The sequence below is a fragment of the Paroedura picta genome, chromosome 2, assembly GCF_049243985.1.
Source record: "Paroedura picta isolate Pp20150507F chromosome 2, Ppicta_v3.0, whole genome shotgun sequence".
NCBI lineage: Eukaryota > Metazoa > Chordata > Lepidosauria > Squamata > Gekkonidae > Paroedura > Paroedura picta.
Genome location: NC_135370.1, coordinates 178,120,776 through 178,145,907, shown reverse-complemented (window position 1 = coordinate 178,145,907; position 25,132 = coordinate 178,120,776). Strand labels below are relative to the sequence as shown.

At 51.6% G+C, this 25,132-nt stretch overlaps 1 protein-coding gene across 5 annotated transcripts in view; it reads left to right on the top strand.

The window, feature by feature from the left end:
• Positions 1-24,582, top strand: part of LRRC9 (leucine rich repeat containing 9) — a 72,539-nt gene extending 47,957 nt beyond the window's left edge. For 2 of the 5 annotated variants that reach the window (XM_077323953.1, XM_077323952.1), the window contains exons 24-33: positions 1,136-1,266; positions 2,897-3,005; positions 4,118-4,257; positions 6,745-6,881; positions 9,093-9,310; positions 10,687-10,755; positions 11,381-11,506; positions 20,309-20,492; positions 23,080-23,250; positions 24,119-24,582. In XM_077323953.1, coding sequence (XP_077180068.1) covers positions 1,136-1,266; positions 2,897-3,005; positions 4,118-4,257; positions 6,745-6,881; positions 9,093-9,310; positions 10,687-10,755; positions 11,381-11,506; positions 20,309-20,492; positions 23,080-23,222 — 1,257 coding nt within the window. In that variant the 3' untranslated portion in view covers positions 23,223-23,250; positions 24,119-24,582. Of the gene's footprint in view, positions 1-1,135; positions 1,267-2,896; positions 3,006-4,117; positions 4,258-6,744; positions 6,882-9,092; positions 9,311-10,686; positions 10,756-11,380; positions 11,507-20,308; positions 20,493-23,079; positions 23,251-24,118 lie in introns of those variants that run through there. The other 3 variants (XM_077323951.1, XM_077323950.1, XR_013228612.1) reach the window with 2 other exon arrangements.
• Positions 24,583-25,132: the final 550 nt, after the last annotated feature.

The window sequence follows — 25,132 nt, the reverse complement described above, 5'->3', positions numbered from 1 at the left end:
TGTGGTGCAGAGTGGTAAGGCAGCCGTCTGAAAGCTTTGCCCATGAGGCTGGGAGTTCAACCCCAGCAGCCGGCTCAAGGTTGACTCAGCCTTCCATCCTTCCGAGGTCGGTAAAATGAGGACCCAGCTTGCTGGGGGGTAAACGGTAATGACTGGGGAAGGCACTGGCAAACCACCCCGTATTGAGTCTGCCATGAAAACGCTGGAGGGCGTCACCCCAAGGGTCAGACATGACTTGGTGCTTGCACAGGGGATACCTTTACCTTTACCTTTAAACCCGGCTTTCTCAACTTTCTTAATGCTCTTTATGAGATTCCTTCAGTGTCGAGGCTTTGTCACCAAGGAGGGCGACAGTCTGAGCACGTACGGGGCAAAGTCAGGAGGAAGCTGGTAAATGTGTCTGAATGGGGGGGGGGGGCAGCTCTATAGGGCAGCCTTTCTCAGTATTTTTACCATGGAGAAACCCCTGAAACATCCTTCAGGCTTCAAGAAACCCCAGAAGTGGAAAGATCATACAGAATGTGGTTGGGAAGCAGAGCTGTGGACACGCCCACCCAGGGCATATAAACATATAAATAACCGCAACATTTATACTAATAACTGATCATTATAACAGTGCAACAATGCAAACAGGTCCAGGAACAGAACGCCTTGATGGAGTTCTGGGAGGGAGGGAGGGAGCAGGGGCCTTTCAGGTGTTGTGTATGTCTGGTCTCAACCAAATGCCTGGTGGAAGAGCTCCCTTTTGCAGCCCCCCCATTTTAAAAATTTTTTTTTTTTGCTTCTCCTTGTGGCAATCAGGTGGCAATTCATAAAGCAGGCGTTCCTCCACCAGTCAAATGCACCTTGCTCACGTCAAAAGTGAATCTCTCATTGGCTCTGAGATGGACAGTTCAGTTTGCAGGGCCTCCGCTTTGTTCTTTTTATTCTATTGGACGAAATCTGCATCCCGCCTTTCTCCTGCCACAGGGGCTATAAGGCAGCTAATAAATAATTGTGTGCATAATCAAATCAGCTTTTAAAACCACTAAAACCAACATCCCTCTCTTGATTCAGTCTCGTGTTGTTTTCTCCCATAGCCGGTCTAGGCAGCAGTTTTATAACTCTGCTGACTAGTAAAACATCACCTTTTCAGGAAGCGCCCGAGATCGAAAATGCAAAAGATTTATTTGGCGGAAAGCTTACCTCCGATATGGTTGTGGAGAGACTGGGGCACTCCGATTTCATCAAGATGCAAGAGTTAAACTGGACAGCTTCCATGATCAGGTGAGTTTTATCATTAGCTGTCACTTGGTTTGCTCTCCAAGATCTACTTTCTGTTTCCCATATCTTTTGGTCGGCATCTGCTGTTCTTGTGAGGGGCTCGTCATCTGTGCCCTGTTGTTGGTCCTCTGGAGGAAATGGTTGGCCACTGTTTGAGACACGATGCAGCACTAGATGGACCCCGGGTCTGATCTACCAGGGCTATTCTGATGTTCTTAGGAAGGCCTCGGCCTCTCTGCCCAGTTGTTGGCCCTCCAGAGGAACTGGCTGGCCCCTGTGTGAGACAGGAGGCTGGACTGGAGGGACCCCTGGTCTGACCCAGCAGGGCTCTCCTGATGTCCTTAGGAAGGCCTAGGCCTCTCTGCCCTGTTGCTGGCCCTCCAGAGGAACTGGCTGGCCCCTGTGTGAGACAGGAGGCTGGACTGGAGGGAACCCTGGTCTGACCCAGCAGGGCTCTCCTGATGTCCTTAGGAAGGCCTCGGCCTCTCTGCCCTGTTGCTGGCCCTCCAGAGGAACTGGCTGGCCCCTGTGTGATTCAGGAGGGTGGACTGGAGGGACCCCTGGTCTGACCCAGCAGGGCTCTCCTGATGTCCTTAGGAAGGCCTCGGCCTCTCTGCCCTGTTGCTGGCCTTCCAGAGGAACTGGCTGGCCCCTGTGTGAGACAGGAGGCTGGACTGGAGGGACCCCTGGTCTGACCCAGCAGGGCTCTCCTGATGTCCTTAGGAAGGCCTCGGCCTCTCTGCCCTGTTGCTGGCCCTCCAGAGGAACTGGCTGGCCCCTGTGTGAGACAGGAGGCTGGACTGGATGGACCCCTGGTCTGACCCAGCAGGGCCCTCCTGATGTTCTAGTGAAGGCCTCGGCCTCTCTGCTCTATTGTTGGCCCTCCAGATAAATTGGTTGGCCACCATGTGAGACAGGACCCTGGAGTAGATGGACCACTGGTCTGATCCAGCAAGGCTTTTATGTTCTAGTGAAGGCCTCAGCCTCTCTGCTATGTTGTTGGCCCTCCAGATTAACTGGTTGGCCACCCTGCGAGACAAGATGCTGGACTAGATGGACCTCTGGTCTGATCCAGCAGGGCACACCAAGCTTTCTCACATCAAAACCACATTGGAGGGGAGCTATTTCACCAGTTTTTCTGCTTCACTTGCACAGATACAGTATGTCATGTGAAAAGCCCAGGGGGCCCCCCAGTTGGGCTCAAAAGGAGTGTGATGTTATATGGAAATTCCCGCTGGGGGCATCTTGCTGTCCACAAGAGGGAGAAATCTCTCTGGAAAAGGTTATGTTGGATTTACTTGGCACTGAGAGCCAGCGTGGTGTAACATTGAAGAGTGGCGGCCTCTAATCTGGAGAGCCAGGCTTGATTCCCTGCTCCCACTCCATATGCAGCCAGCTGAGTGACCTTGGGCTAGTCACAGTTCTCTTAGAGCTGTTCTCACAGAGCAGTTCTCTCAGAGCTCTCTCAGCTCCACCTACCTCAGAGTGTCTGTTATGGGGAGAGGAAGGGACGGTGATTGTAAACCACTTTGAGACTCCTTCAGGTAGCGAAAAATCAGCTTTTCTTCTTCTTGGTATAAACCCCAACTTTTCTTCTTCTTCTCCCCTACTCCCCCTTAAAAATGTGACACAGGACGATAGATCTCACACCGCCAGATCAGTTCAAGAACATCTCCAGCGTAAATCTGCAGAACAACAACCTGACCAATTTCAGTGGTTTGATCTTCCTTCCCAATATCAAGGTGAGCCACTCAAAGGTTCTGTATTCTTTTGAGAGCTGATCTAGATTAGGATCCAGATTTATATTTTAAGGTATAGAAGCGACCCCAAACGGGTCCGGGCCAGGGTGGGGAGCATTGGGGGATATGAGGAACAGATCAGCCCGACACATCACATCATACATGAGTTTAAGGCAGGGGTCCCCAACACAGTGCCCACAGGGGCCATGGTCCTAATGCCCACCAAGTCTTCTTCTTCTTCTTCTTCTTCTTCTTCTTCTTCTTCTTCTTCTTCTTCTTCATATCGATATCAATATCAATATCGATATCGATATCGATATCATATTTATTATATTTATTCCCCGCCACTCCCGAAGCTGGCTGATGGCGTTTTACAAACGTCCAATAAAAATCCCATTAAAACCCCCATTAAAAGGACACAAGATTACCGAAGAAGAAGAGGAGGAGGAGGAGGAGGAGCTGGTTCTTATATGCCGCTTTTGTCTACCCGAAGGAGGCTCAAAGTGGCTTACAATCCCCTTTCCTCTCCCCAAAACAGACACCCTGTGGGGTGGGTGAGGCTGAGAGAGCCCTGAGATTTCTGAAGAAGAAGAAGAAGAGTTGGTTCTTACATGCCGTTTTCCTCTACCCGAAGGAGTCTCAAAGCGGCTCACAGTCGCCTTCCTTTTCCTCTCCCCACAACAGACACCCTGTGGGGTGGGTGAGGCTGAGAGAGCCCTGATATTACTGAAGAAAAAGAAGAAGAGTTGGTTCTTATATGCCGCTTTTCCCTACCCGAAGGAGGCTCAAAGCGGCTTACATTTGCCTCCCCTTTCCTCTCCCCACAACAGACACCCTGTGAGGGAGGTGAGGCTGAGAGAGCCCTGATATCACTGCCCGGTCAGAACAGTTTTATCAGAGCCGTGGCGAGCCCAAGGTTATCCAGCTGGATGCATGTGGGGGAGCGCAGAATCGAACCCAGCATGCCAGATTAGAATTCCGCATTCCTAAATCACATTGGCACAGACAACATGGCAGAATACCCTCCCCCACCCATCCCTGCTGCTGGAGGAGAGAGGAAGGAGAGCCGCGGCCTCTCCCCTGTGCTTAATGTTCCTGTGCTTCGTCCTGTGCAGGTGCTGTGCCTGAACTACAATCACATTGAATCGATCCTCCCCAGATCCAAGCCCCCAAACCATCTCACAAACAGGCAGCTGCTGCATCAGAAAGTGACGTCCAGCGGCTACGGGCAGCAAGGGCCCACTAAAACCAGCAGGTATTTTCCGAATTCCAATAAGGCCGTCAAGTCTCAATCAGCAAAAAGGCCTAGGGCAGGGGTAGTCAAACTGCGTCCCTCCAGATGTCCATGGACTACAATTCCCATGAGCCCCTGCCAGCGAATGCTGGCAGGGGCTCATGGGAATTGTAGTCCATGGACATCTGGAGGGACGCAGTTTGACTACCCCTGCCCTAGGGGGAAGAGAAGAATCATCCCTTCCCTAGATGTGGTTCACATCAGCCCTCCCCCTAACCCGGGCTTTCTCAACCTCGGGGTTTCTTGAAGGCCCTGGAAGGGCTTCCCGAATGGGTGGGAGTTAATTAATTGTTCATATATATATCTTAGATTACTTAGATAAATATTTATCGAGTGATGTAATCATATACGGTCATGTAGACAGCCCCTCCCCTTTCCAAAAATGACCAATGATTGGCCAGGGGTGGGTGGGAAGGGGAGGGGCCCCAGGTGGGCGTGTCCACAGCTGTGCTAACCAACCATATTCTGCACGACCACATCACTTCTGGGGTTTCTTGAAGCCTGAAGACAGTTTCAGGAGATTCTCACTGGAGGTCTTCAAGCAGTGGTTGGATACACACTTTTCCGGGATGCTTTAGGATGCTTAGGGCTGAACCTGCGTTGAGCAGGGGGTTGGACTAGATGGCCTGTATGGCCCCCTCCTACTCTATGATTCTATGATTCTATGGCCTGTATGGCCCCTTCCAACTCTATGATTCTGTGATTCTATGGCCTGTATGGCCCCTTCCAACTCTATGATTCTGTGATTCTAAAAAAAGTAGCTAAGAAAGGCTGTTCTAGGAATTCCCTAATTGTGGCTGATAATCGAAGTTTGCTCAACTTCCACTCCACTCGTTATTGGGCAACGTGAATCAACACCACCACTCGAAGTAAAAAGGTGACAAAAGATTTTAAAAGCAGGGTGTGAAGGTAGAAAGCTAGCAAAGGGATGAGGACTGCCCGGAATATATTTCACATACGTACGCCTGCCTGCGAGGCATGGATGGTGGGTGAGCCGGCTTTGCTGTGCAATGAACTCTTGGCTCTCCAAAGGGAAGTTTGTTCCCTTCGGGCGAAGTCCGCTGACCGATAAAAGCTGAGATGTATGTAAATGTGACCTTTCTAGCACTTCCCTGAGAGTCCCACCGTGACAGTTCCTCTGCAGTTAGGGGGGAAACGAAACTCTCAGGATAGGATACGGGCAGGCTGAGAGTAGGGGAAAAGGATCTCTCTTCAGAACATAGCAAGAGCCCTGCAGAATCAGTCCCTCTAGTTCAGCATCCTGTTTCAAAAAGAGGCCAACAAACAGAACATGAGAGAAGCCATGTTGGATCAGGCCCATGGCCCATCTATCCCTCTGTGTCACGCAGTGGCCAAAACACAGGGGCCACCAGGAGGTCCACCAGTAGGGCCAGAACTCCAGAAGCCCTCCGACTCTTTCCCCCAAGCACCAAGAAGACGAAGCATCACTGCCCCAGATACAAGAACATAAGAAAAGCCATGTTGGATCAGGCCAATGTGCCATCCAATCCAACACTTCGTGTCACACAGTGGCCTCAGCAGGTCTACCAATGGGGCCAGAACTCCAGAAGTCCTCCACCTGTGTCCCCCCCAAGCACCAAGAAGTCAGAGCCTCATGGCCCCTCACATACTGTTCCATCTATACTTTGTGGCTACTAACCAATCAAGGGACCAAGCCCTATGAAGATAGGTTGAGGGACTTGGGAATGTTCAGCCTGGAGAAAAGGAGGTTGAGAGGGGACATGATAGCCCTCTTTAAGTATTTGAAAGGTTGTCATTTGGAGGAGGGCAGGATGCTGTTTCTGCTGGCTGCAGAGGAGAGGACACGCAGTAATGGGTTTAAACTTCAAGTACAACGATATAGGCTAGATATCAGGAAAAAGTTTTTCACAGTCAGAGTAGTTCAGCAGTGGAATAGGCTGCCTAAGGAGGTGGTGAGCTCCCCCTCACTGGTAGTCTTCAAGCAAAGGTTGGATACACACTTTTCTTGGATGCTTTAGGATGCTTAGGGCTGATCCTGCGTTGAGCAGGGGGTTGGACTAGATGGCCTGCATGGCCCCTCCCAACTCTACGATTCTATGATTCTATGATTCTATGACCTCTGCTCCAGAGGTTTCTCCAGTCCCCTCTTGAAGCTATATATTCTTGTAGCTGCCGCCGCTTCCTGCAGCAGTGAGTTCCACACGTGAATGACTCTTTGGGTGAAGAGGGACTTCTTTTTCTCTGTTCTAAGTCTACAGCTCATTATTGACACAGGATTAGACTCATTTGGAAAACTGTGGGCAGTTCTGTTTCCTGTATCTCAAAAAGGGACTTTACACTATTGACCCATTTTATTCTCAATCCCTTTCTTAACAATCCTTACCATGCGGCTCACCTTTTCCACCGCTGTGACAAACTGTGTTGACACTTCCCTTGACTGACCCCCTGACCCCTGTTTTGCTTTAGGGACGTGGGATTCAACGAAAGCCTCCCGCCAATCATGCAGAGCTTGGAAGTCCTTCATTTGGGCTACAATGGGATCACCAGTTTGGCCCTGCTGCAGATCAGCAGGCTCAGGAACCTGAAGTTCCTCTTTTTACAGGGTAAGGAAAGAAGAAATGAAGTGCGACCGGGATAGCTTAAGCTAGCCTGATCTTGCCCGATCTCAGAAGCTAAGCAGGGTCAGCCTTCTTAGAACTTGATTGGGAGGTCGACTGCAGAAGTCCATGGTTGTTAGGCAGAGGCAGGCCACCTCTGAACGTCTCTTGAAAACCTGGATGGGCCAGTCTATGCAGATCTCATCAGATCTTGGAAAGTATGTAGGGTTGGCCCTGGTTGGAACTTGGTTGGGAGGCCGACTGCAGAAGTCCATGGTTGTTAGGCAGAGGCAGGCCACCTCTGAACGTCTCTTGAAAACCTGGATGGGCCAGTCTATGCAGATCTCATCAGATCTTGGAAAGTCTGTAGGGTTGGCCCTGGTTGGAACTTGGTTGGGAGGTCGACTGCAGAAGTCCATGGTTGTTAGGCAGAGGCAGGCCACCTCTGAACGTCTCTTGAAAACCTGGATGGGCCAGTATATGCAGATCTCATCAGATCTTGGAAAGTATGTAGGGTTGGCCCTGGTTGGAACTTGGTTGGGAGGCCGACTGCAGAAGTCCATGGTTGTTAGGCAGAGGCAGGCCACCTCTGAACGTCTCTTGAAAACCTGGATGGGCCAGTCTATGCAGATCTCATCAGATCTTGGAAAGTATGTAGGGTTGGCCCTGGTTGGAACTTGACTGGGAGGCCAATTGCAGAAGTCCATGGTTGTTACGCAGAGGCAGGCAATTGCAAACCACCTCTGAACGTCTATTGAAAACCTGGATGGGCCAGTCTATGCTGATCACATCAGATCTTGGAAAGTATGTAAGGTTAGCCCTGGTTGGAACTTAGCTGGGAGGCCGACTGCAGAAGTCCGTGGTTGTTATGCAGAGGCAAGGGCCAATCACCTCTGAACATCTCTTGCCTCAGAAACCTGGAGGTGCCAGGCTAGCCCAATCTTATCAGATCTTGGAAGCTAAGTAGGGTTGGCTGTCATTAGTCCTTGGATGAGAGATCACCCAGAACGTCCACAATTGCTACACAGAGGTAGGCGATGGCAGACCACCTGTGTTCGTCTCTTGACTTGAACACCTTCTGAGGTTGTCATAAGTCATCTGTATCTCCATGGCGCTTTACACATTCATTAGCAGGATCCTGACCTAGACAGCCCATGCTAGCCCCATCTCATTAGATCCAAGAAAACAAGCAGTGTTGGCCTTGGTTAATATTTGGATGGGATACCAGCCAGGAAGTCCAGGGTTGATACACAGGGGTGGGCAACTGCAAACCACCTCTGTGTGTCTTTTTTGCCCTGACCTGGATGGCTCAGACCAGCCCATTCTTGTCAGATCTCAGAAGCTAAGCAGGGTCAGCCCTGGTTAGAAGTTGGGTGGGAGACCAGCCATGAAGTCTAGGGTTGTGACGAGAGGCAGGCCACCTCAGAACATCTCTCGGCTTGGAAACCTGGATGGGCCAATCTAGCCGGTTCTTGTCAGATCTCAGAAGCTAAGAAGGGTCAGCCCTGGCTAGTGTTTGGGTGGGAGATCAACAGTAAAGTCCAGGTTCATCTCACATTCCTGGGGTTCCATAAGTTGGCCACAGTTGACGGCTCACAATTACCATGCCCTGACATAGGTGGTCTAGACTAGCTGGACCTCAACATATCTCAGAAGCTAAGTAGGGTGGGTTGTAGTTAGCGCTTGGATGAAGAAGAAGAAGAAGAAGAGTTGGTTCTTATATGCCGCTTTTCCCTACCCGAAGGAGGCTCAAAGCGGCTTACAGTCGCCTTCCCATTCCTCTCCCCACAACAGACACCCTGTGGGGTGGGTGAGGCTGAGAGAGCCCTGATATTACTGCTCGATCAGAACAGTTTTATCAGTGCCGTGGCGAGCCCAAGGTCACCCAGCTGGTTGCATGTGGGGGAGCGCAGAATCGAACCCGGCATGCCAGATTAGAAGTCCGCACTCCTAACCAAACTGGCTCACCAAACTGGCTCTCCACCAAGGAAGATCAGGGTTGCCACACAGAGGCATGCAATGGCAAACCGCCTCTGAACGTCTCTTTCCTCAGAAACACTACAGGGGCACCATAAGTCAGCCGTAACTTCATGGCAAAAGGGAGCAAAGAGCCTATGACTGTCTGGGGTTGTTTGCATGCATGTTAGATGCTGCTAGCGTTCCATTGCGTCCCCCGCCTCCCACCCCACACAAAGATCTTTGACCTTGGTCCCACAGGCAACGAAATCAGCCAAATCGAGGGGCTTGAGGGCCTGCAGCTTCTGCAGGAGTTGGTGCTGGATCACAACCGAGTCAAGATGATCGGCGAGAACTCCTTTGCCAAGCAGAGCTCCCTGCTAGCTCTTCACCTGGAGGAGAACCGCCTGCGAGAAGTGAATAATTTGCAGTCCTTGGTGAAGCTACAGAAGCTTTTCCTTGGTCTTAATAAAATCCAGGTATGGAGAGTTTAGTGTTCTGGATGCAAAAAAAACCCCACAAGCCTTCCTATGCTTCACTCTGGTCTTGCTGCTCTTGTTTCAAATGCCAGGAGATGCTTTGGGCTGATCCTGCGTTGAGCAGGGGGTTGGACTAGATGGCCTGTATGGCCCCTTCCAACTCTATGATTCTGTGATTCTATGATTCTATGATCCTGCGTTGAGCAGGGGGTTGGACTAGATGGCCTGTATGGCCCCTTCCAACTCTATGATTCTAAGATTCTGATTCTGAGCAGGGGGTTGGACTAGATGGCCTGTATGGCCCCTTCCAACTCTATGATTCTATGATTCTGATTCTGAGCAGGGGGTTGGACTAGATGGCCTGTATGGCCCCTTCCAACTCTATGATTCTATGAGATCTGGGCGTGGAATTTAGGGAGGATGAGATGATACTTCCAGGTCAGTATCTAATGGAACCCGTAAAGGAACAGCTGTCGGAATGAACTGTTCTGCTGCCTTGGACCCCAAAACCATAACTATGGAGTGGATTGAAAGGTCACAATCCCCTCCAGCTGTCCCTTTCCTGCTGAAAGTTGGATGTGGCATGTGAATCTCTCACTATGCTTCCAGCTTTGAAGATGCATTTGGTCTCCTTGGTAAATGCCGTGAGATCTGTGGGAGGATGCCTGGGATGGGCAGAATTTAGGGAGGATGTGATGTCACTTCCCGGTGATGCTCTAGGCTTGCCTCCCCTAGTCTTTATCGCCTTTACCATAGAGACCAGGGAGAAATCCTAGAGTGTCAGTGTTGAGGCCAATTTGTCTTCCATTCCTCATTTCCTTAAGGGAAGGAAATTCAAAGGTGGGGACTGGTAACTCCCTGTTGCAGGCAGATAAATGGAAGAGGCCCTACACTTAGCCCAAAGTGAAAAAAGCCCCATGAGCTGGCCTTTCAATTTATGCGGAGAAGAGTGCCAAGTATCCATTTTGGGATAGAGCATGTTAAAAACAAATGCCTCATATAAATAAAAGCAATGTCCTGCGTCTGTTTGCCAACCTCCAGGTGATCCTAGGATGCTCCTGTAATTATGACTCCAGGTGGAATTATGACTCCAGGTGGAGAAATGGAACTCTATGGCAGAACATTCTATGCTGAGCACCCTCCCTCCCTCCTGAAGCGCTGCTCCAAATCTCCCAATCATTTCCCAAACCAGAGTTTGTTTCTTTCCCATTCCAAAGTGCAGATGTAAATACTGAAATAAAATGGGCCTTCAGTGATCATCAGAGAAATTCCTCGAATAAGTCACTGCATGTGGCTTGTAATAATTTTGCTGGCAAGTTTCCTCAAGTTCTTGCATTTGTGATGTTGTTGGTTTGTTTTTCTTAATCTTGGAACAGGATCTGTCAGAACTTGAGAAACTTGACTGTCTTCCTTGCCTTAAAGAGTTGTCAATATATGGAAATCCAGTGAGTATCCTTCTGGTAACTGCATCACATGATGCAGTTAAATCCTAATAAATGCTGGGTATTTTGGACAATACTTATTTAATTTCTAGGGACAAAGCCTGTTGTATTTAGGAAGAGGGTGGGTGCTAGATTGGGGGTGGAAGAACTCTTAAGACGGTCTCTCCCTCCCCCCCAGGACCTGGAAAGGCTGCAGGCTGGCGGCCCCCAGGAAGGGAACTCACCAGCAGGGGTAATTCTCACACAACAGGGATCTGCAGCCTCTGTGCCTCAGAGGGAAGTGCAAGGAGGAGGGTGTGGTCAGGAGTGGGGGACGGAAGGAGATTGGCTGGCCGCAGGACAGAGAGGCAAGCTGGTTGGAGGAGGAGGCACTCAGGGGTGGGACAACTGCCCTGAGTGGGTATTAAGCACTGATAAAGCTGTTCTAACTGAGCAGTGATATCAGGGCTCTCTCAGCCTCACCTCCCTCACAGGGGGTCTGTTGTGGGGAGAGGAAAGGGAAGGAGATTGTAAGACGCTTTGAACCTCCTTTGGGTAGGGAAAAGCGGCATATAAGAACCAACTCTTCTTCTTCTTCTTCTTCTTCTTCTTCTTCTTCTTCTTCTTCTTCTTCTCTCTACCTCTCCAGGTGTCCCGCAAGATTTGCCACCGCCCCGTCCTGGTGTTCCGCCTGCCCAACCTTCAGATCTTGGATGGAACAATGATCAGCTTGGAAGAGAGAGCAAAAGCCGAACTGCATTTATTAGAACAGCAAGTAAAGCTTCTGTAATCCAATTAACAGCTGTACAGGCCTCGTCCCATTATGGGGAGGGGGGGGAGGAAAAGGTTCCTACAGTCCAGCCTGCATGTGCTCCTGTCTGCTTCTTCCTCCTTGTACTCCCGCACGCTCTCAAACCTGCATCTTAGGAGAAGCCCATTTTTCTATCAAGGCCAGCCTGGTCACATCAGATCTCGGAAGCTAAGCAGGGTGCTTTAGGATGCTTTGGGCTGATCCTGCGTTGAGCAGGGGGTTGGACTAGATGGCCTGGATGGCCCCTTCCAACTCTATGATTCTATGGCCTGTATGGCCCCTTCCAACTCTATGATTCTATGATTCTATGATTCTAGGGTCGGTCACCATGAATGCTGGGATGGAAGTCCACCCAGGGTCACTCCACCGAGGCAAGCCGGGGTAAACCACCACTGTTCATCTCTTTCCCTGGCTTGACCACGCTTTCCACCGCCCCTCTTGAGATGGCTTACAAAATACGAAGAGCTGGGTTATTTGTGCCCAAAGGAGTCTCAAAAGCATCTGAGAGCCAGTTTGGTGTAGTGGTTAGGAGTGCGGACTTCTAATCTGGCATGCTGGGTTCGATTCTGCGCTCCCCCACATGCAACCAGCTGGGTGACCTTGGGCTCGCCACGGCACTGATAAAACTGTTCTGACCGGGCAGTGATATCAGGGCTCTCTCAGCCTCACCCACCCCACAGGGTGTCTGTTGTGGGGAGAGGAATGGGAAGGCGACTGTAAGCCGCTTTGAGCCTCCTTCGGGTAGGGAAAAGCGGCATATAAGAACCAACTCTTCTTCTTCAGTAATATCAGGGCTCTCTCAGCCTCACCCACCCCACAGGGTGTCTGTTGTGGGGAGAGGAAAGGGCAGGCGAATATAAGCCGCTTTGAGACTCCTTCAGGTAAGGAAAGTGGCATATAAGAACCAACTCTTCTTCTTCTTCAGTAATATCAGGGCTCTCTCGGCCTCCCCTCCCTCACAGGGTGTCTGTTGTGGGGAGAGAAAAGGGAAGGCGAATGTAAGACGCTTTGAGACTCCTTCAGGCAGAGAAAAGTAGCATATAAGAACAAACCTTCTTCTTTTTCTTCATCTTCGTCTTCTTCTTCATCTTACAATCTCTTTGCCTCCCTCTCCCCATGACAGAGACCCTGTCAGGTAGGTGAGGTTAAGAAAGCTCTGAGAGAACTATGACTGGCCCAAGGTCACCTACCTGACTGCATGTGGAGGAGGCATATGAAGGGGATGGGCAGTAGGTCCAGCGCAGAGAAAAGGAAGCACTACTTTACACAGGAAGTGATTACAATGTGAAAATTGCTGCCAGAAATGATCATGACGGCCACAAGAATAAACTGCTGTAAAAGGGGATTCAGAGAAACTGATCAGCCACTGTGTGAGACATGAGGCTGGACTTGATGGACCCCTGGTCTGACCCAGCAGGGCTCTCCTGATGTCCTTAGGAAGGCCTCGGCCTCTCTGCCCTGTTGCTGGCCCTCCAGAGGAACTGGCTGGCCCCTGTGTGAGACATGAGGCTGGACTTGATGGACCCCTGGTCTGACCCAGCAGGGCTCTCCTGGTGTCCTTAGGAAGGCCTCGGCCTCTCTGCCCTGTTGCTGGCCCTGCAGAGGAACTGGCTGGCGCCTGTGTGAGACAGGAGGCTGGACTGGATGGACCCCTGGTCTGACCCAGCTGGGCTCTTCTGATGTTCTTAGGAAGGCCTCGGCCTCTCTGCCCTGTTGCTGGCCCTCCAGAGGAACTGGCTGGCCCCTGTATGAGACAGGAGGGTGGACTAGATGGACCCCTGGTCTGACCCAGCAGGGCTCTCCTGATGTTCTTAGGAAGGCCACGGCCTCTGCCCTGTTGCTGGCCCTCCAGAGGAACTGGCTGGCCCCTGTGTGAGACAGGAGGGTGGACTGGATGGACCCCTGGTCTGACCCAGCAGGGCTCTTCTGGTGTCCTTAGGAAGGCCTCGGCCTCTCTGCCCTGTTGCTGGCCCTGCAGAGGAACTGGCTGGCCCCTGTGTGAGACAGGAGGCTGGACTGGATGGACCCCTGGTCTGACCCAGCTGGGCTCTTCTGATGTTCTTAGGAAGGCCTCGGCCTCTCTGCCCTGTTGCTGGCCCTGCAGAGGAACTGGCTGGCCCCTGTGTGAGACAGGAGGGTGGACTGGATGGACCCCTGGTCTGACCCAGCAGGGCTCTCCTGATGTCCTTAGGAAGGCCTTGGCCTCTCTGCCCTGTTGTTGGCCCTCCAGAGGAACTGGCTGGCCCCTGTGTGAGACAGGAGGCTGGGCTGGATGGACCCCTGGTCTGACCCAGCAGGGCTCTCCTGATGTCCTTAGGAAGGCCTCGGCCTCTCTGCCCTGTTGCTGGCCCTCCAGAGGAACTGGCTGGCCCCTGTGTGAGAGAGGAGGCTGAACTGGAGGGACCCCTGGTCTGACCCAGCAGGGCTCTCCTGATGTCCTTAGGAAGGCCTCGGCCTCTGTGCCCTGTTGCTGGCCCTGCAGAGGAACTGGCTGGCCCCTGTGTGAGACAGGAGGCTGGACTGGATGGACCTCTGGTCTGACCCAGAAGGGCTCTCCTGATGTCCTTAGGAAGGCCTCGGCCTCTCTGCCCTGTTGCTGGCCCTCCAGAGGAACTGGCTGGCCTCTGTGTGAGACAGGAGGCTGGACTGGATGGACCCCTGGTCTGATCCAGCAGGGCTCTCCTGATGTTCTTAGGAAGGCCTCGGCCTCTCTGCCCTGTTGCTGGCCTTCCAGAGGAACTGGCTGGCCTCTGTGTGAGACAGGAGGCTGGACTGGATGGACCCCTGGTCTGACCCAGCAGGGCTCTCCTGATGTTCTTAGGAAGGCCTCGGCCTCTCTGCCCTGTTGTTGGCCCTCCAGAGGAACTGGCTGGCCCCTGTGTGAGACAGGAGGCTGGGCTGGATGGACCCCTGGTCTGACCCAGCAGGGCTCTCCTGATGTCCTTAGGAAGGCCTCGGCCTCTCTGCCCTGTTGCTGGCCCTCCAGAGGAACTGGCTGGCCCCTGTGTGAGAGAGGAGGCTGAACTGGAGGGACCCCTGGTCTGACCCAGCAGGGCTCTCCTGATGTCCTTAGGAAGGCCTCGGCCTCTCTGCCCTGTTGCTGGCCCTGCAGAGGAACTGGCTGGCCCCTGTGTGAGACAGGAGGCTGGACTGGATGGACCTCTGGTCTGACCCAGAAGGGCTCTCCTGATGTCCTTAGGAAGGCCTCGGCCTCTCTGCCCTGTTGCTGGCCCTCCAGAGGAACTGGCTGGCCTCTGTGTGAGACAGGAGGCTGGACTGGATGGACCCCTGGTCTGATCCAGCAGGGCTCTCCTGATGTTCTTAGGAAGGCCTCGGCCTCTCTGCCCTGTTGCTGGCCTTCCAGAGGAACTGGCTGGCCTCTGTGAGACAGGAGGCTGGACTGGATGGACCCCTGGTCTGACCCAGCAGGGCTCTCCTGATGTTCTTAGGAAGGCCTCGGCCTCTCTGCCCTGTTGCTGGCCCTCCAGAGGAACTGGCTGGCCCCTGTGTGAGGCAGGAGGCTGGACTGGATGGACCCCTGGTCTGACCCAGCAGGGCTCTCCTGGTGTCCTTAGGAAGGCCTCGGCCTCTCTGCCCTGTTGCTGGCCCTCCAGAGGAACTGGCTGGCCTCTGTGTGAGACAGGAGGCTGGACTGGATGGACCCCTGGTCTGACCCAGCAGGGCTCTCCTGGTGTCCTTAGGAAGGCCTCGGCCTCTCTGCCCTGTTGCTGGCCCTCCAGAGGAACTGGCTGGCCTCTGTGTGAGACAGGAGGCTGGACTGGATGGACCCCTGGTCTGACCCAGCAGGGATCTCCTGGTGTCCTTAGGAAGGCCTCGGCCTCTCTGCCCTGTTGCTGGCCCTCCAGAGGAACTGGCTGGCCCCTGTGTGAGGCAGGAGGCTGTACTGGATGGACCCCTGGTCTGACCCAGCAGGGCTCTCCTGGTGTCCTTAGGAAGGCCTCGGCCTCTCTGCCCTGTTGCTGGCCCTCCAGAGGAACTGGCTGGCCTCTTTGTGAGACAGGAGGCTGGACTGGATGGACCCCTGGTCTGACCCAGCAGGGCTCTCCTGGTGTCCTTAGGAAGGCCTCGGCCTCTCTGCCCTGTTGCTGGCCCTCCAGAGGAACTGGCTGGCCTCTTTGTGAGACAGGAGGCTGGACTGGATGGACCCCTGGTCTGACCCAGCAGGGCTCTCCTGGTGTCCTTAGGAAGGCCTCGGCCTCTCTGCCCTGTTGCTGGCCCTCCAGAGGAACTGGCTGGCCTCTTTGTGAGACAGGAGGCTGGAGTGGATGGACCCCTGGTCTGACCCAGCAGGGCTCTCCTGGTGTCCTTAGGAAGGCCTCGGCCTCTCTGCCCTGTTGCTGGCCCTCCAGAGGAACTGGCTGGCCCCTGTGTGAGACAGGAGGCTGGAGTGGATGGACCCCTGGTCTGACCCAGCAGGGCTCTCCTGGTGTCCTTAGGAAGGCCTCGGCCTCTCTGCCCTGTTGCTGGCCCTCCAGAGGTACTGGCTGGCCTCTGTGTGAGACAGGAGGCTGGACTGGATGGACCCCTGGTCTGATCCAGCAGGGCTTTTCCTGTGTTCCCCTTCATCCACAAAGCTCGCTGGACAAACCTGATTGTATGCTGATCTTCCTCACTGAGTGGTTTTGAAAATAAAAACGGGAAAGAGAGCACCACAACAACTCCTCAGAATAACATCCAGGGAACAAACATGCCAGTTCACAATGTGCTTGAAACAGATGCACATTGGGTAAAAAGTCTTGGCAAGTTTACCATCGGCTGAGCTAGCCCTTCGTGTCAGCCTTCCCACACACACACACACACACACACACAGTCTTAGCAACAGCGCTTTGTATACAAGGCTCCTGAGTACTCACGCTTTGAGCATCTGCATGTCGCCAACGCTTTATTTCCAAACTGACCCATGCTTCTGTACGTTGGACATCACTTAAAAAACAAAAGACACGGCCACGTTGGCACAGCATGCGAAGGGCTCTCTCGGCAACGGGGTTCTGTGTTTCGGAGAGAAGGCCTCGCTCACGTTGTTCTACCTCGTTGGGCAGAACAGAACTGAGGCATTATCACATTAGACCACCAAAGTGGAATGACGGAGGGCCCCCTCCGCTTTCCCTCCGTGACATCCAAACCGTCTTGCCTTAGTGCCTGTTTTGGCTTTGAGGCATTAAACTGCACAGACACTTTCCCACAGAAGAAAGTGATTGAATTAGCACCTCATTTGCTTCCAGCATCATCAGAGATGGATCCTCGAGTCAGGAGGCAGCGTCAGGGGAAGGCCTCGGCTTCTATGCCCTGTTTCTGGGCCTGATTGGCCCTGTGTGAGACAGGATGTTGGACAAGATGGACCCCCAGTCTGATCCAGCAGGGCTCCTCTGATGTTCTTAGGAAGGCCTCGGCCTCTCTGCCCTGTTGCTGGCCCTCCAGGGGAACTGGCTGGCCCCTGTGTGAGACAGGAGGCTGGACTGGATGGACCCCTGGTCTGACCCAGCAGGGCTCTCCTGATGTCCTTAGGAAGGCCTCGCCCTCTCTGCCCTGTTGCTGGCCCTCCAGAGGAACTGGCTGGCCCCTGTGTGAGACAGGAGGCTGGACTGGAGGGACCCCTGGTCTGACCCAGCAGGGCTCTCCTGATGTCCTTAGGAAGGCCTCGGCCTCTCTGCCCTGTTGCTGGCCCTCCAGAGGAACTGGCTGGCCCCTGTGTGAGACAGGAGGCTGGACTGGATGGACCCCTGGTCTGACCCAGCAGGGCTCTCCTGATGTTCTTAGGAAAGCCTTGGCCTCTCTGCCCTGTTGTTGGCCCTGCAGAGGAACAGGTTGGCCCCTGTGTGAGACCTGATGCTAGAATAGATGAATTATTGGTCAGATCCAGCAGAGCTCTTATGTTTAGGGCATTTGTGGGACTGGAGGTGAAAAATCCATATGTTACTCACCCCACCCTTCCCCATCGGAATAGGCAGAATCTAACAAATGAAATAATTGCCAGTTTGCTGCTATTTTCCTCCAAATTATATTTAAAGGGACATGAGCAAGATTTGCTTCACTGAAATTCTGAGAATAGGAATAGTTTTTTTTTTTTAAATCTGTTGCAATTTGTTAAACACTAACCAGGTGACATGACCATAGATTATCATTTTGACATACATATCTCTTCCCAAATGGCCAGTGATGGCCCTGGAGGGGGTGGGCAGGGGAGGGGCCACAGGTGGGCGTGTCCACAGCTCTGCTTCCCAACCCTATTCTGCACGATGGTGCCACTTATGGGGTTTCTCAAAGCCTCAAGAATGTTTCAGGGGTTTCTCAATGGTAAAAAAGTTGAGAAAGGCTGCCATATAGAAGAAGAAGAAGAAGAAGAAGAAGAAGAAGAAGAAGAAGAAGAAGAAGAAGAAGAAGAAGAAGAAGAAGAAGAAGAAGAAGAAGAAGAAGAAGAAGAAGAAGAAGAAGAGTTGGTTCTTATATGCCGCTTTTCCCTACCCGAAGGAGGCTCAAAGCGGCTTACAGTCGCCTTCCCTTTCCTCTCCCCACAACAGGCACCCTGTGAGGTGGGTGAGGCTGAGAGAGCCCTGAGATTACTGAAGAAGAAGAATTGGTTCTTATGTGCTGCTTTTCTCCACCCGAAGGAGTCTCAAAGTGGCTTACAGTCGCCTTCCCTTTCCTCTCCCCACAACAGACACCCTGTGAGGTGGGTGAGGCTGAGAGAGCCCTGATATTCCTGCCTGGTCAGAACAGTTTTATCAGTGCCGTGGCGAGCCCAAGGTCACCCAGCTGACTGCATGTGGGGGAGCGCATAATCGAACCCGGCATGCCAGATTAGAAGTCCGCACTCCTAACCACTACACCAAACTGGCTCTCTTAGACTAAAAGTAGCATCCATTTAGGGGTTTAGGGGTGCTGTGGGTTTTGAGGGCTCCTAAACTGGATTCAAAGAGCCTCTTGTGGCGCAGAGTGGTAAGGCAGCCGTCTGAAAGCTTTGCCCATGAGGCTGGGAGTTCGATCCCAGCAGCCGGCTCAAGGTTGACTCAGCCTTCCATCCTTCCGAGGTCGGTAAAATGAATACCCAGCTTGCTGCTGGGGGGTAAACGGTCATGACTGGGGAAGGCACTGGCAAACCACCCCGTATTTAGTCTGCCATGAAAACGCTAGAGGGCGTCACCCCAAGGGTCAGACATGACTCGGTGCTTGCACAGGGGATACCTTTACCCTTTACCTTAAACTGGATTCAAGGCTTAGATTCAAGTTCTGTAGCACCTGAGTGATTTAACAAGATGTTGAGGGGGTAAGCTTTCAAGAATGTAAGCTCTTACCATCGGATACCTTGTCTTGTTGGTCAGTAAGAGGTTACTGGACTCAAACCAAGCTCTTCTGTGGCAGACCAATTTGGTTATCCTGCAACAAAATGGGTTCACTTACATTAAGACACAAAGGCCAGTGTTGAAGAAACCAAAGACCCATCCCAAATACAGGGAAGTCTCACATGAAGGAGTATAGCCTGCTAGGAACTGCAGCTTCACAATGAGCAACAAAGGAAGCCAGAGCCTCAGGGTCTTCTGCTTAAGTGTTTTGTGGGAAAGAAGAGGACAAGGAATGATGGGAGTTGTAGTTTTCAGCCTATTCTGACCTGCAGAGGGAAATGGAGCCACGTCAGAATTCATCAGACCTCAGAGATGTGGGTGAGTGTCCTCCTGGCAGAAATAAATTGGGTTGGATCCAGTGGTTTCCTTCTGCTAAGTGAGGAATCTTTGGTTGAGGAAGAAGTCCTGCTGAACACTCAATAGACGAAATAATACTCATATGAAAGAAACACTCTTTCCTCCAACACAACATTCCTCGCTTAACAAGAGGTAGACCACGGGGTCTAACCCTAACCGAACAACCCTAACCCAATAACAACAAGATGGGGATAATTGCAAATGATCAACTGTGATAAAATTATAGTTGACACTAACATATAGCTTTATCTGTATACAGAGAGAGCTTTATCTGTAGAGTCTGGACAGCTTTCAAGGGGAAACATAATCCAAACATGATGAAAATGTATCAAAGTTGGGTTGCCACTTACCCAGGAATGGCTTGGGGACCTCCTGTCAATGCTCCCTGCCTCTCACCTCCACTCAGTGGAGTCATGGCAGAAATATGAGTGAGAAAACCAGCATGCAAGGAGTTAAAGATCCTGTTCCAGGGGCTCGTGGTAGTTGTAGTCCATGGACATCTGGAGAGCCATAGTTTGGCCATGCTGGTTTAGTGGGCACTGACCCCACAGTGTCCTGGATTTCTTAGGCAGCAACATTGAGCAGGGAAAAGAACTGGCCTTCAGTTTAGGCTATCCAGGTTCTCCCTGGACATGTGGAGAACCACACTTTGGCTAGCCTGGTCTAGTGAAACATATCCCCTGACCCCACACAGTGTCCTGCGTTTCTTGGGCTGCACTGTTGAGCAGGGGAAGGAGCTAGCATCCTATAGGGGCTAGCCAGGGGCTCATGGTAATTGTCCACGGACATCTGGAGAGCCACAGTTTGGTCACCCCGCTCTAGTGAACCACATCCCTTGACCCCACAGTGTATCACGTTTCTTGGGCTGCACCATTGAGCAGGAGAAGGCCTTAGCATCCTGTTTAGGATAACGCTTGGGCATAAGCCACTCTCTCCCCCCCCCCAAATTTGCCCTAATGACCCCCCCTAATAGCAGCATTTTGCTCTCTTCTGTCTCTCTTCAAATAACGGACCTCGCTTCTATCCGCCTCTTCTTCTCCTCTTGCAGGCCCTGCCTCTGGCAAACTCGCCCATTGAATCTGTCTTCCCCGGACTGCCGAATATGGTGCCAAAGCCCTGTACCATGAAGATAACCAACCTGAGCCTGCTGGGCAGCATCAACCATTTACACGGGCTGGAGCTGGCAGTTCCGCAGACGGCTGAAGACACTACGGGGAATGAGTCTAACCGAAGTGAGTGGAAATCTGGCGGGGTGGGGACTTTTGTCTCCTGTGCTTTTCCAGCGACCCGGAGATTTCTCGTGGATGCTGGGGGAGGCCTCACAATGCTGTCGAATTGCCTCGGTTGGGCCCCCGGCCAACGGAGCAGATTTCCCTCTCCCAAGTGGACGGTCAATGTTGGGTGGTGGGTGTGTTAGTCAAGCACACATGAAGCTGGTCAGACCACACCTGGAGTACTGTGTGCAGTTCTGGAGGCCTCACTTCAAGAAGGACGTACATAAAATTGAAAGGGTATAGAGGAGAGCGACGAAGATGATCTGGGGCCAAGGGACCAAGCCCTGTGAAGATAGGTTGAGGGACTTGGGAATGTTCAGCCTGGAGAAAAGGAGGTTGAGAGGGGACATGATAGCCCTCTAAGTATTTGAAAGGTTGTCACTTGGAGGAGGGCAGGATGCTGTTTCTGCTGGCTGCAGAGGAGAGGACACGCAGTAATGGGTTAAACTTCAAGTACAACGATATAGGCTAGATGTCAGGAAAAAAAATTTCACAGTCAGAGTAGTTCAGCAGTGGAATAGGCTGCCTAAGGAGGTGGTGAGCCCCCCCTCCCTGGCAGTCTTCCAGCAAAGGTTGGATACACACTTTTCTTGGATGCTTTAGGATGCTTAGGGCCGATCCTGCGTTGAGCAGGGGGTGGGACTAGATGGCCTTTGCGGCCCCTTCCCACTCTAGGATTCTAGGAGTCTAGTTCAGCAGTGGAATAGGCTGCCTAAGGAGGTGGAGAGCTCCCCCTCACTGGCAGTCTTCAAGCAAAGGTTGGATACACATTTTTCTTGGATGCTTTAGGATGCCTTGGGCTGATCCTGCGTTGAGCAGGAGGTTGGACTAGATGGCCTGTATGGCCCCTTCCAACTCTATGATTCTGTGATTCTATGATTCTAAGCTGCCTTATACTGATGCAGAACTGTGGGGGGGGGGTATGGATGCCCCAATTTTAAAAAGATGTGGACAAAATGGAGAGGGTTCAGAGGAGAGCAGTGAGGGTGATCCGGGGCCTGTGAGCCACGCCCAATGAGGAAAGGCTTGAGAGACTTGGGCATGCTCAGCCAGGAGGAGAGGAGGTTGAGAGAGGACAATATTGCTCTCTTGAAGAATCTGAAAGGTCACTTGGAGAAGGGCAGGGAATGGTTCCTGTTGGCAGCAGAGACTGGGACACACAGCAGTGGGTTTAAAGTTCATGTACAATGATATCAGCTAGATATCAGAGTGGAAAAATTCACAGTCCAAGTAGTTCAGCAGTGGAGTTGGCTGCTTAGGGAGGTGGGGAGCTCCCCCTCACTGGCGGTCTTCAAGCAGCGGCTGGACAGATCCTTCTTCTGGATGCTTGAGGCTGATCCTGCCTTGAGCAGGGGGTGGGACTAGATGGCCTGGAGGGCCTCTTCCCACTCTAGGAGTCTTGTTTAGCTGTGGAAGGGGCTGCCTAAGGAGGTGGGGAGCTCCCCCTCACTGGTGGTCTTCAAGCAGTGGCTGGACAAATCCTTCTCCTGGATGCTTGAGGCTGACCCTGTATTGAGCAGTGGGTGGAATAGCAGAGGGTGCTGACTCCTTTCATCTTCATGGTTTCTGTGCAGCCCCACATCGGATCTGTGTCTTCACAGAGCCTGCCACAGAGAAGGAGCTTGCAAGTTATATATAACTGAGCCTCCGGGGAGGACGGTATATAAATATAATGAATGAATGAATGAATGAATGAATGAATGAATGAATGAATGAATGAATGAATGAATGAATGAATGAATGAATGAATGAATGAATGAATGAATGAATGAATAATTCTAGAAGTTTCCAAGAGTGCTCAAGAGTGCTCAACCATCCCCTCACAGAGGGTGACTTTCCTGCCCAAAGTCCCATGATACAGGAGGGGTTAGTGCTCTCCTCCCAGTTCTTTTTCTGCCGCCGCTGAGACTGTTCAGCAAGCAAACAGACTTTTTTTCTCTTCGATGACAGATACATTTCTTATAATTTTTATTTCAGTGTTTTCGAGGAAATGCTAGGACACATAATGGAGTTAGAACGGTCGTGGCAAAAGCTGGCGAATACCGGGTTTTGACAGCTGCATTGGGCTACAGTCGAATAGATAGATTTGAGGCCACTAGTCTTCTTAGAGATCAACAAGCTTTTCGGGGTACAAATTTTGTGAATCATACCCCCCAAAAGCTCATGCCCCTCCCCCAAATCCTGACAGTCTTCATGCCGCTACCGGACTTGAATCTCTCTCTTTCTTGGATGCTTTAGGATGCTTAGGGCTGATCCTGCGTTGAACAGAGGGTTGGACTAGATGGCATGTCTGGCCCCTTCCAACTCTATGGTTCTATGATTCTATGATTCTATGGCTTGTGTGGCCCCTTCCAACTCTATGATTCTATGATTCTATATCCTGCGTTGAGCAGGGGGTTGGACTAGATGGCCTGTCTAGCCCCTTCCAACTCTATGATTCTGTGATTCTATGATTCTTCTGCCTGTGACCTGTGTATCTTCCATGCATTGACTCCCTTCCCCTAATATCGAAGGAGGATGCCAGTTCAGCCATTTTTGCTTTCAGTGAGGAAATCCAAGAACGTGGGACTGGGGACAAACAATCCACGGAGCATCCACGCAGAGATAGCCCTCCGGCAGGCCAAAGGTGCCTCGACCACTCTTCCAAGCCACGGAACGTCACAGAGCGGCCCTTCCCGAACGACCTAAGCCAACCTTCCCAGCAAGGAACATCACAGTACGTGAGACTGTAGGCAGTAGTAGTAGAAGAAGAAGAGTTGGCTCTTATATGCTGCTTTTCTCTACCCAAAGGAGTCTCAAAGCGGCTTACATTCAGCTTCCCTTTCCTCTGCCCACAACAGACACCCTGTGAGGGAGGGGAGGCTGAGAGAGCCCTGAGATTACTGAAGAAGAAGAAGAGTTGATTCTTATATGCTTCTTTTCTCTACCTGTTGGTTCTTATATGTTGTGAAAAAACTTAATTTTTTGGCACACCCCTTGATGCAATATCAGTCAGTAACCTTTCATTGGCATAAAATATGTATAAAACATATAAAAAATAGGGTTTAGAATTTCAACGAAGTAATAAAATAGGCCATGGGGTTACATAACCGAACAGATCTTAAAAAATGATTAAATAAACTATAAAAGATAAAATACAAGGTAGGCAGCGTATTATAAAAGCTAGATGCGATATGTACGATCCCCTAAAACTGCAATTCTCAACCGCCGTAACGCCACGACCCCAACTGCGACGGCAACGCGCTCAGGCACACAACAACCTGGAAGCAGCCTGGAGGCAGCCAGTGCCATGGCTCTGCCACCGCTGGCCACTGGGCAGCTCTGCTGGCTACCACCACTGTCCACCGCCCACTGGTGTCACTTCCCATTGCCCACCGCCACTGGCCTCCATCGCCACGGCCTCCAACCTGGCGACCCTGCAGAAGGGGTCAGGTGACCCCAATTGGGGTCGGGACCCCAAGGTTGAGAACCCCTGCCCTAAAGCATAACGCTAGCACAGGAGCCAACAATGTGTGGATACAGCTAAGTTTCTAGTGAAGGATTACTGCCTGTTCTGACATGCACTGTCCATTTGTCTTTCTCAGGAAACTGGGCAATCTTTCCAAACGCAACGATCCTGCAAAGAGCGGGGACAGCAGCAGCCAGAAACGGGGGTTTAGCCGGGATCATCCCGCCACGCTTTTGAATTATGCCACGGAGTTTGTTGTCGTTGTTGTTTTCCATTTCACATTTTTTATATTGCAGATCACAGCCTTAAAAAACATTAAAGAGACAATTGGGTTTCTTAAAAGCCGATTAAACGTACCTAGTTTTTATGATCACAATATTGCGGAGGGAATTCTGCTCCTAAAGGCAAATGGTGTGGGACCGTCAGACGTGTGATTCTTTCTCCCGATCGTTCGAGGATGTTTTTAGTTTATTGCAAAGCAGGATCCAGATTCAGACGATGTCGGAATTCCTCGTCCCCCATCGTTTCCCTACCCATGAGAGGTAAGAGATAAGATTTACAGAGGGAAAATACCATTTGGGACAAAAAAAAATCACTGGAAGGGTAAGGGTTAACCTCCACTCCCTCCCTCCCCTCCCCATCCTCCCTTCAGACTGAAAATCTTAAAGACTGCTTTGCAAAGCAAAACATAGCAGAAGAGATGTCATCATGCAGAATATGGTTGGGAAGCAGAGCTGTGGAGATGCCCACCTGGGGCTCCTCTCCTTCCCACCCCCACCAGGCCCATCATTGGCAATGGGGGGGGGGGGTTTGACCTGGCCATATATGGTCATATCATCCAATAGACATTTAACAAATACACAAAAATATATTAAAATTAATTAACTCCCACCCATTTGGGAAGCTCTTCCAGAGCTGTCGAGAAACCCCAGGGTTTCATGAACCCCTGGTTGAGAAAGCTTTGTCTACATACAGCCTGATTTCAATATAATTTGCAGGGCGGGGGGATCAGTCTTCCGTCTATTCTTTTGGCAGTGTGGCCAACTCTTCTTGATGTTGTATCTGACGTTTCATCTGATGGTTTGTCTGGCCTCAACCACAAGCCTGGTGGAAGAGCTCTGTCTTACAGGCCCTTCAAAACTGATTAAGA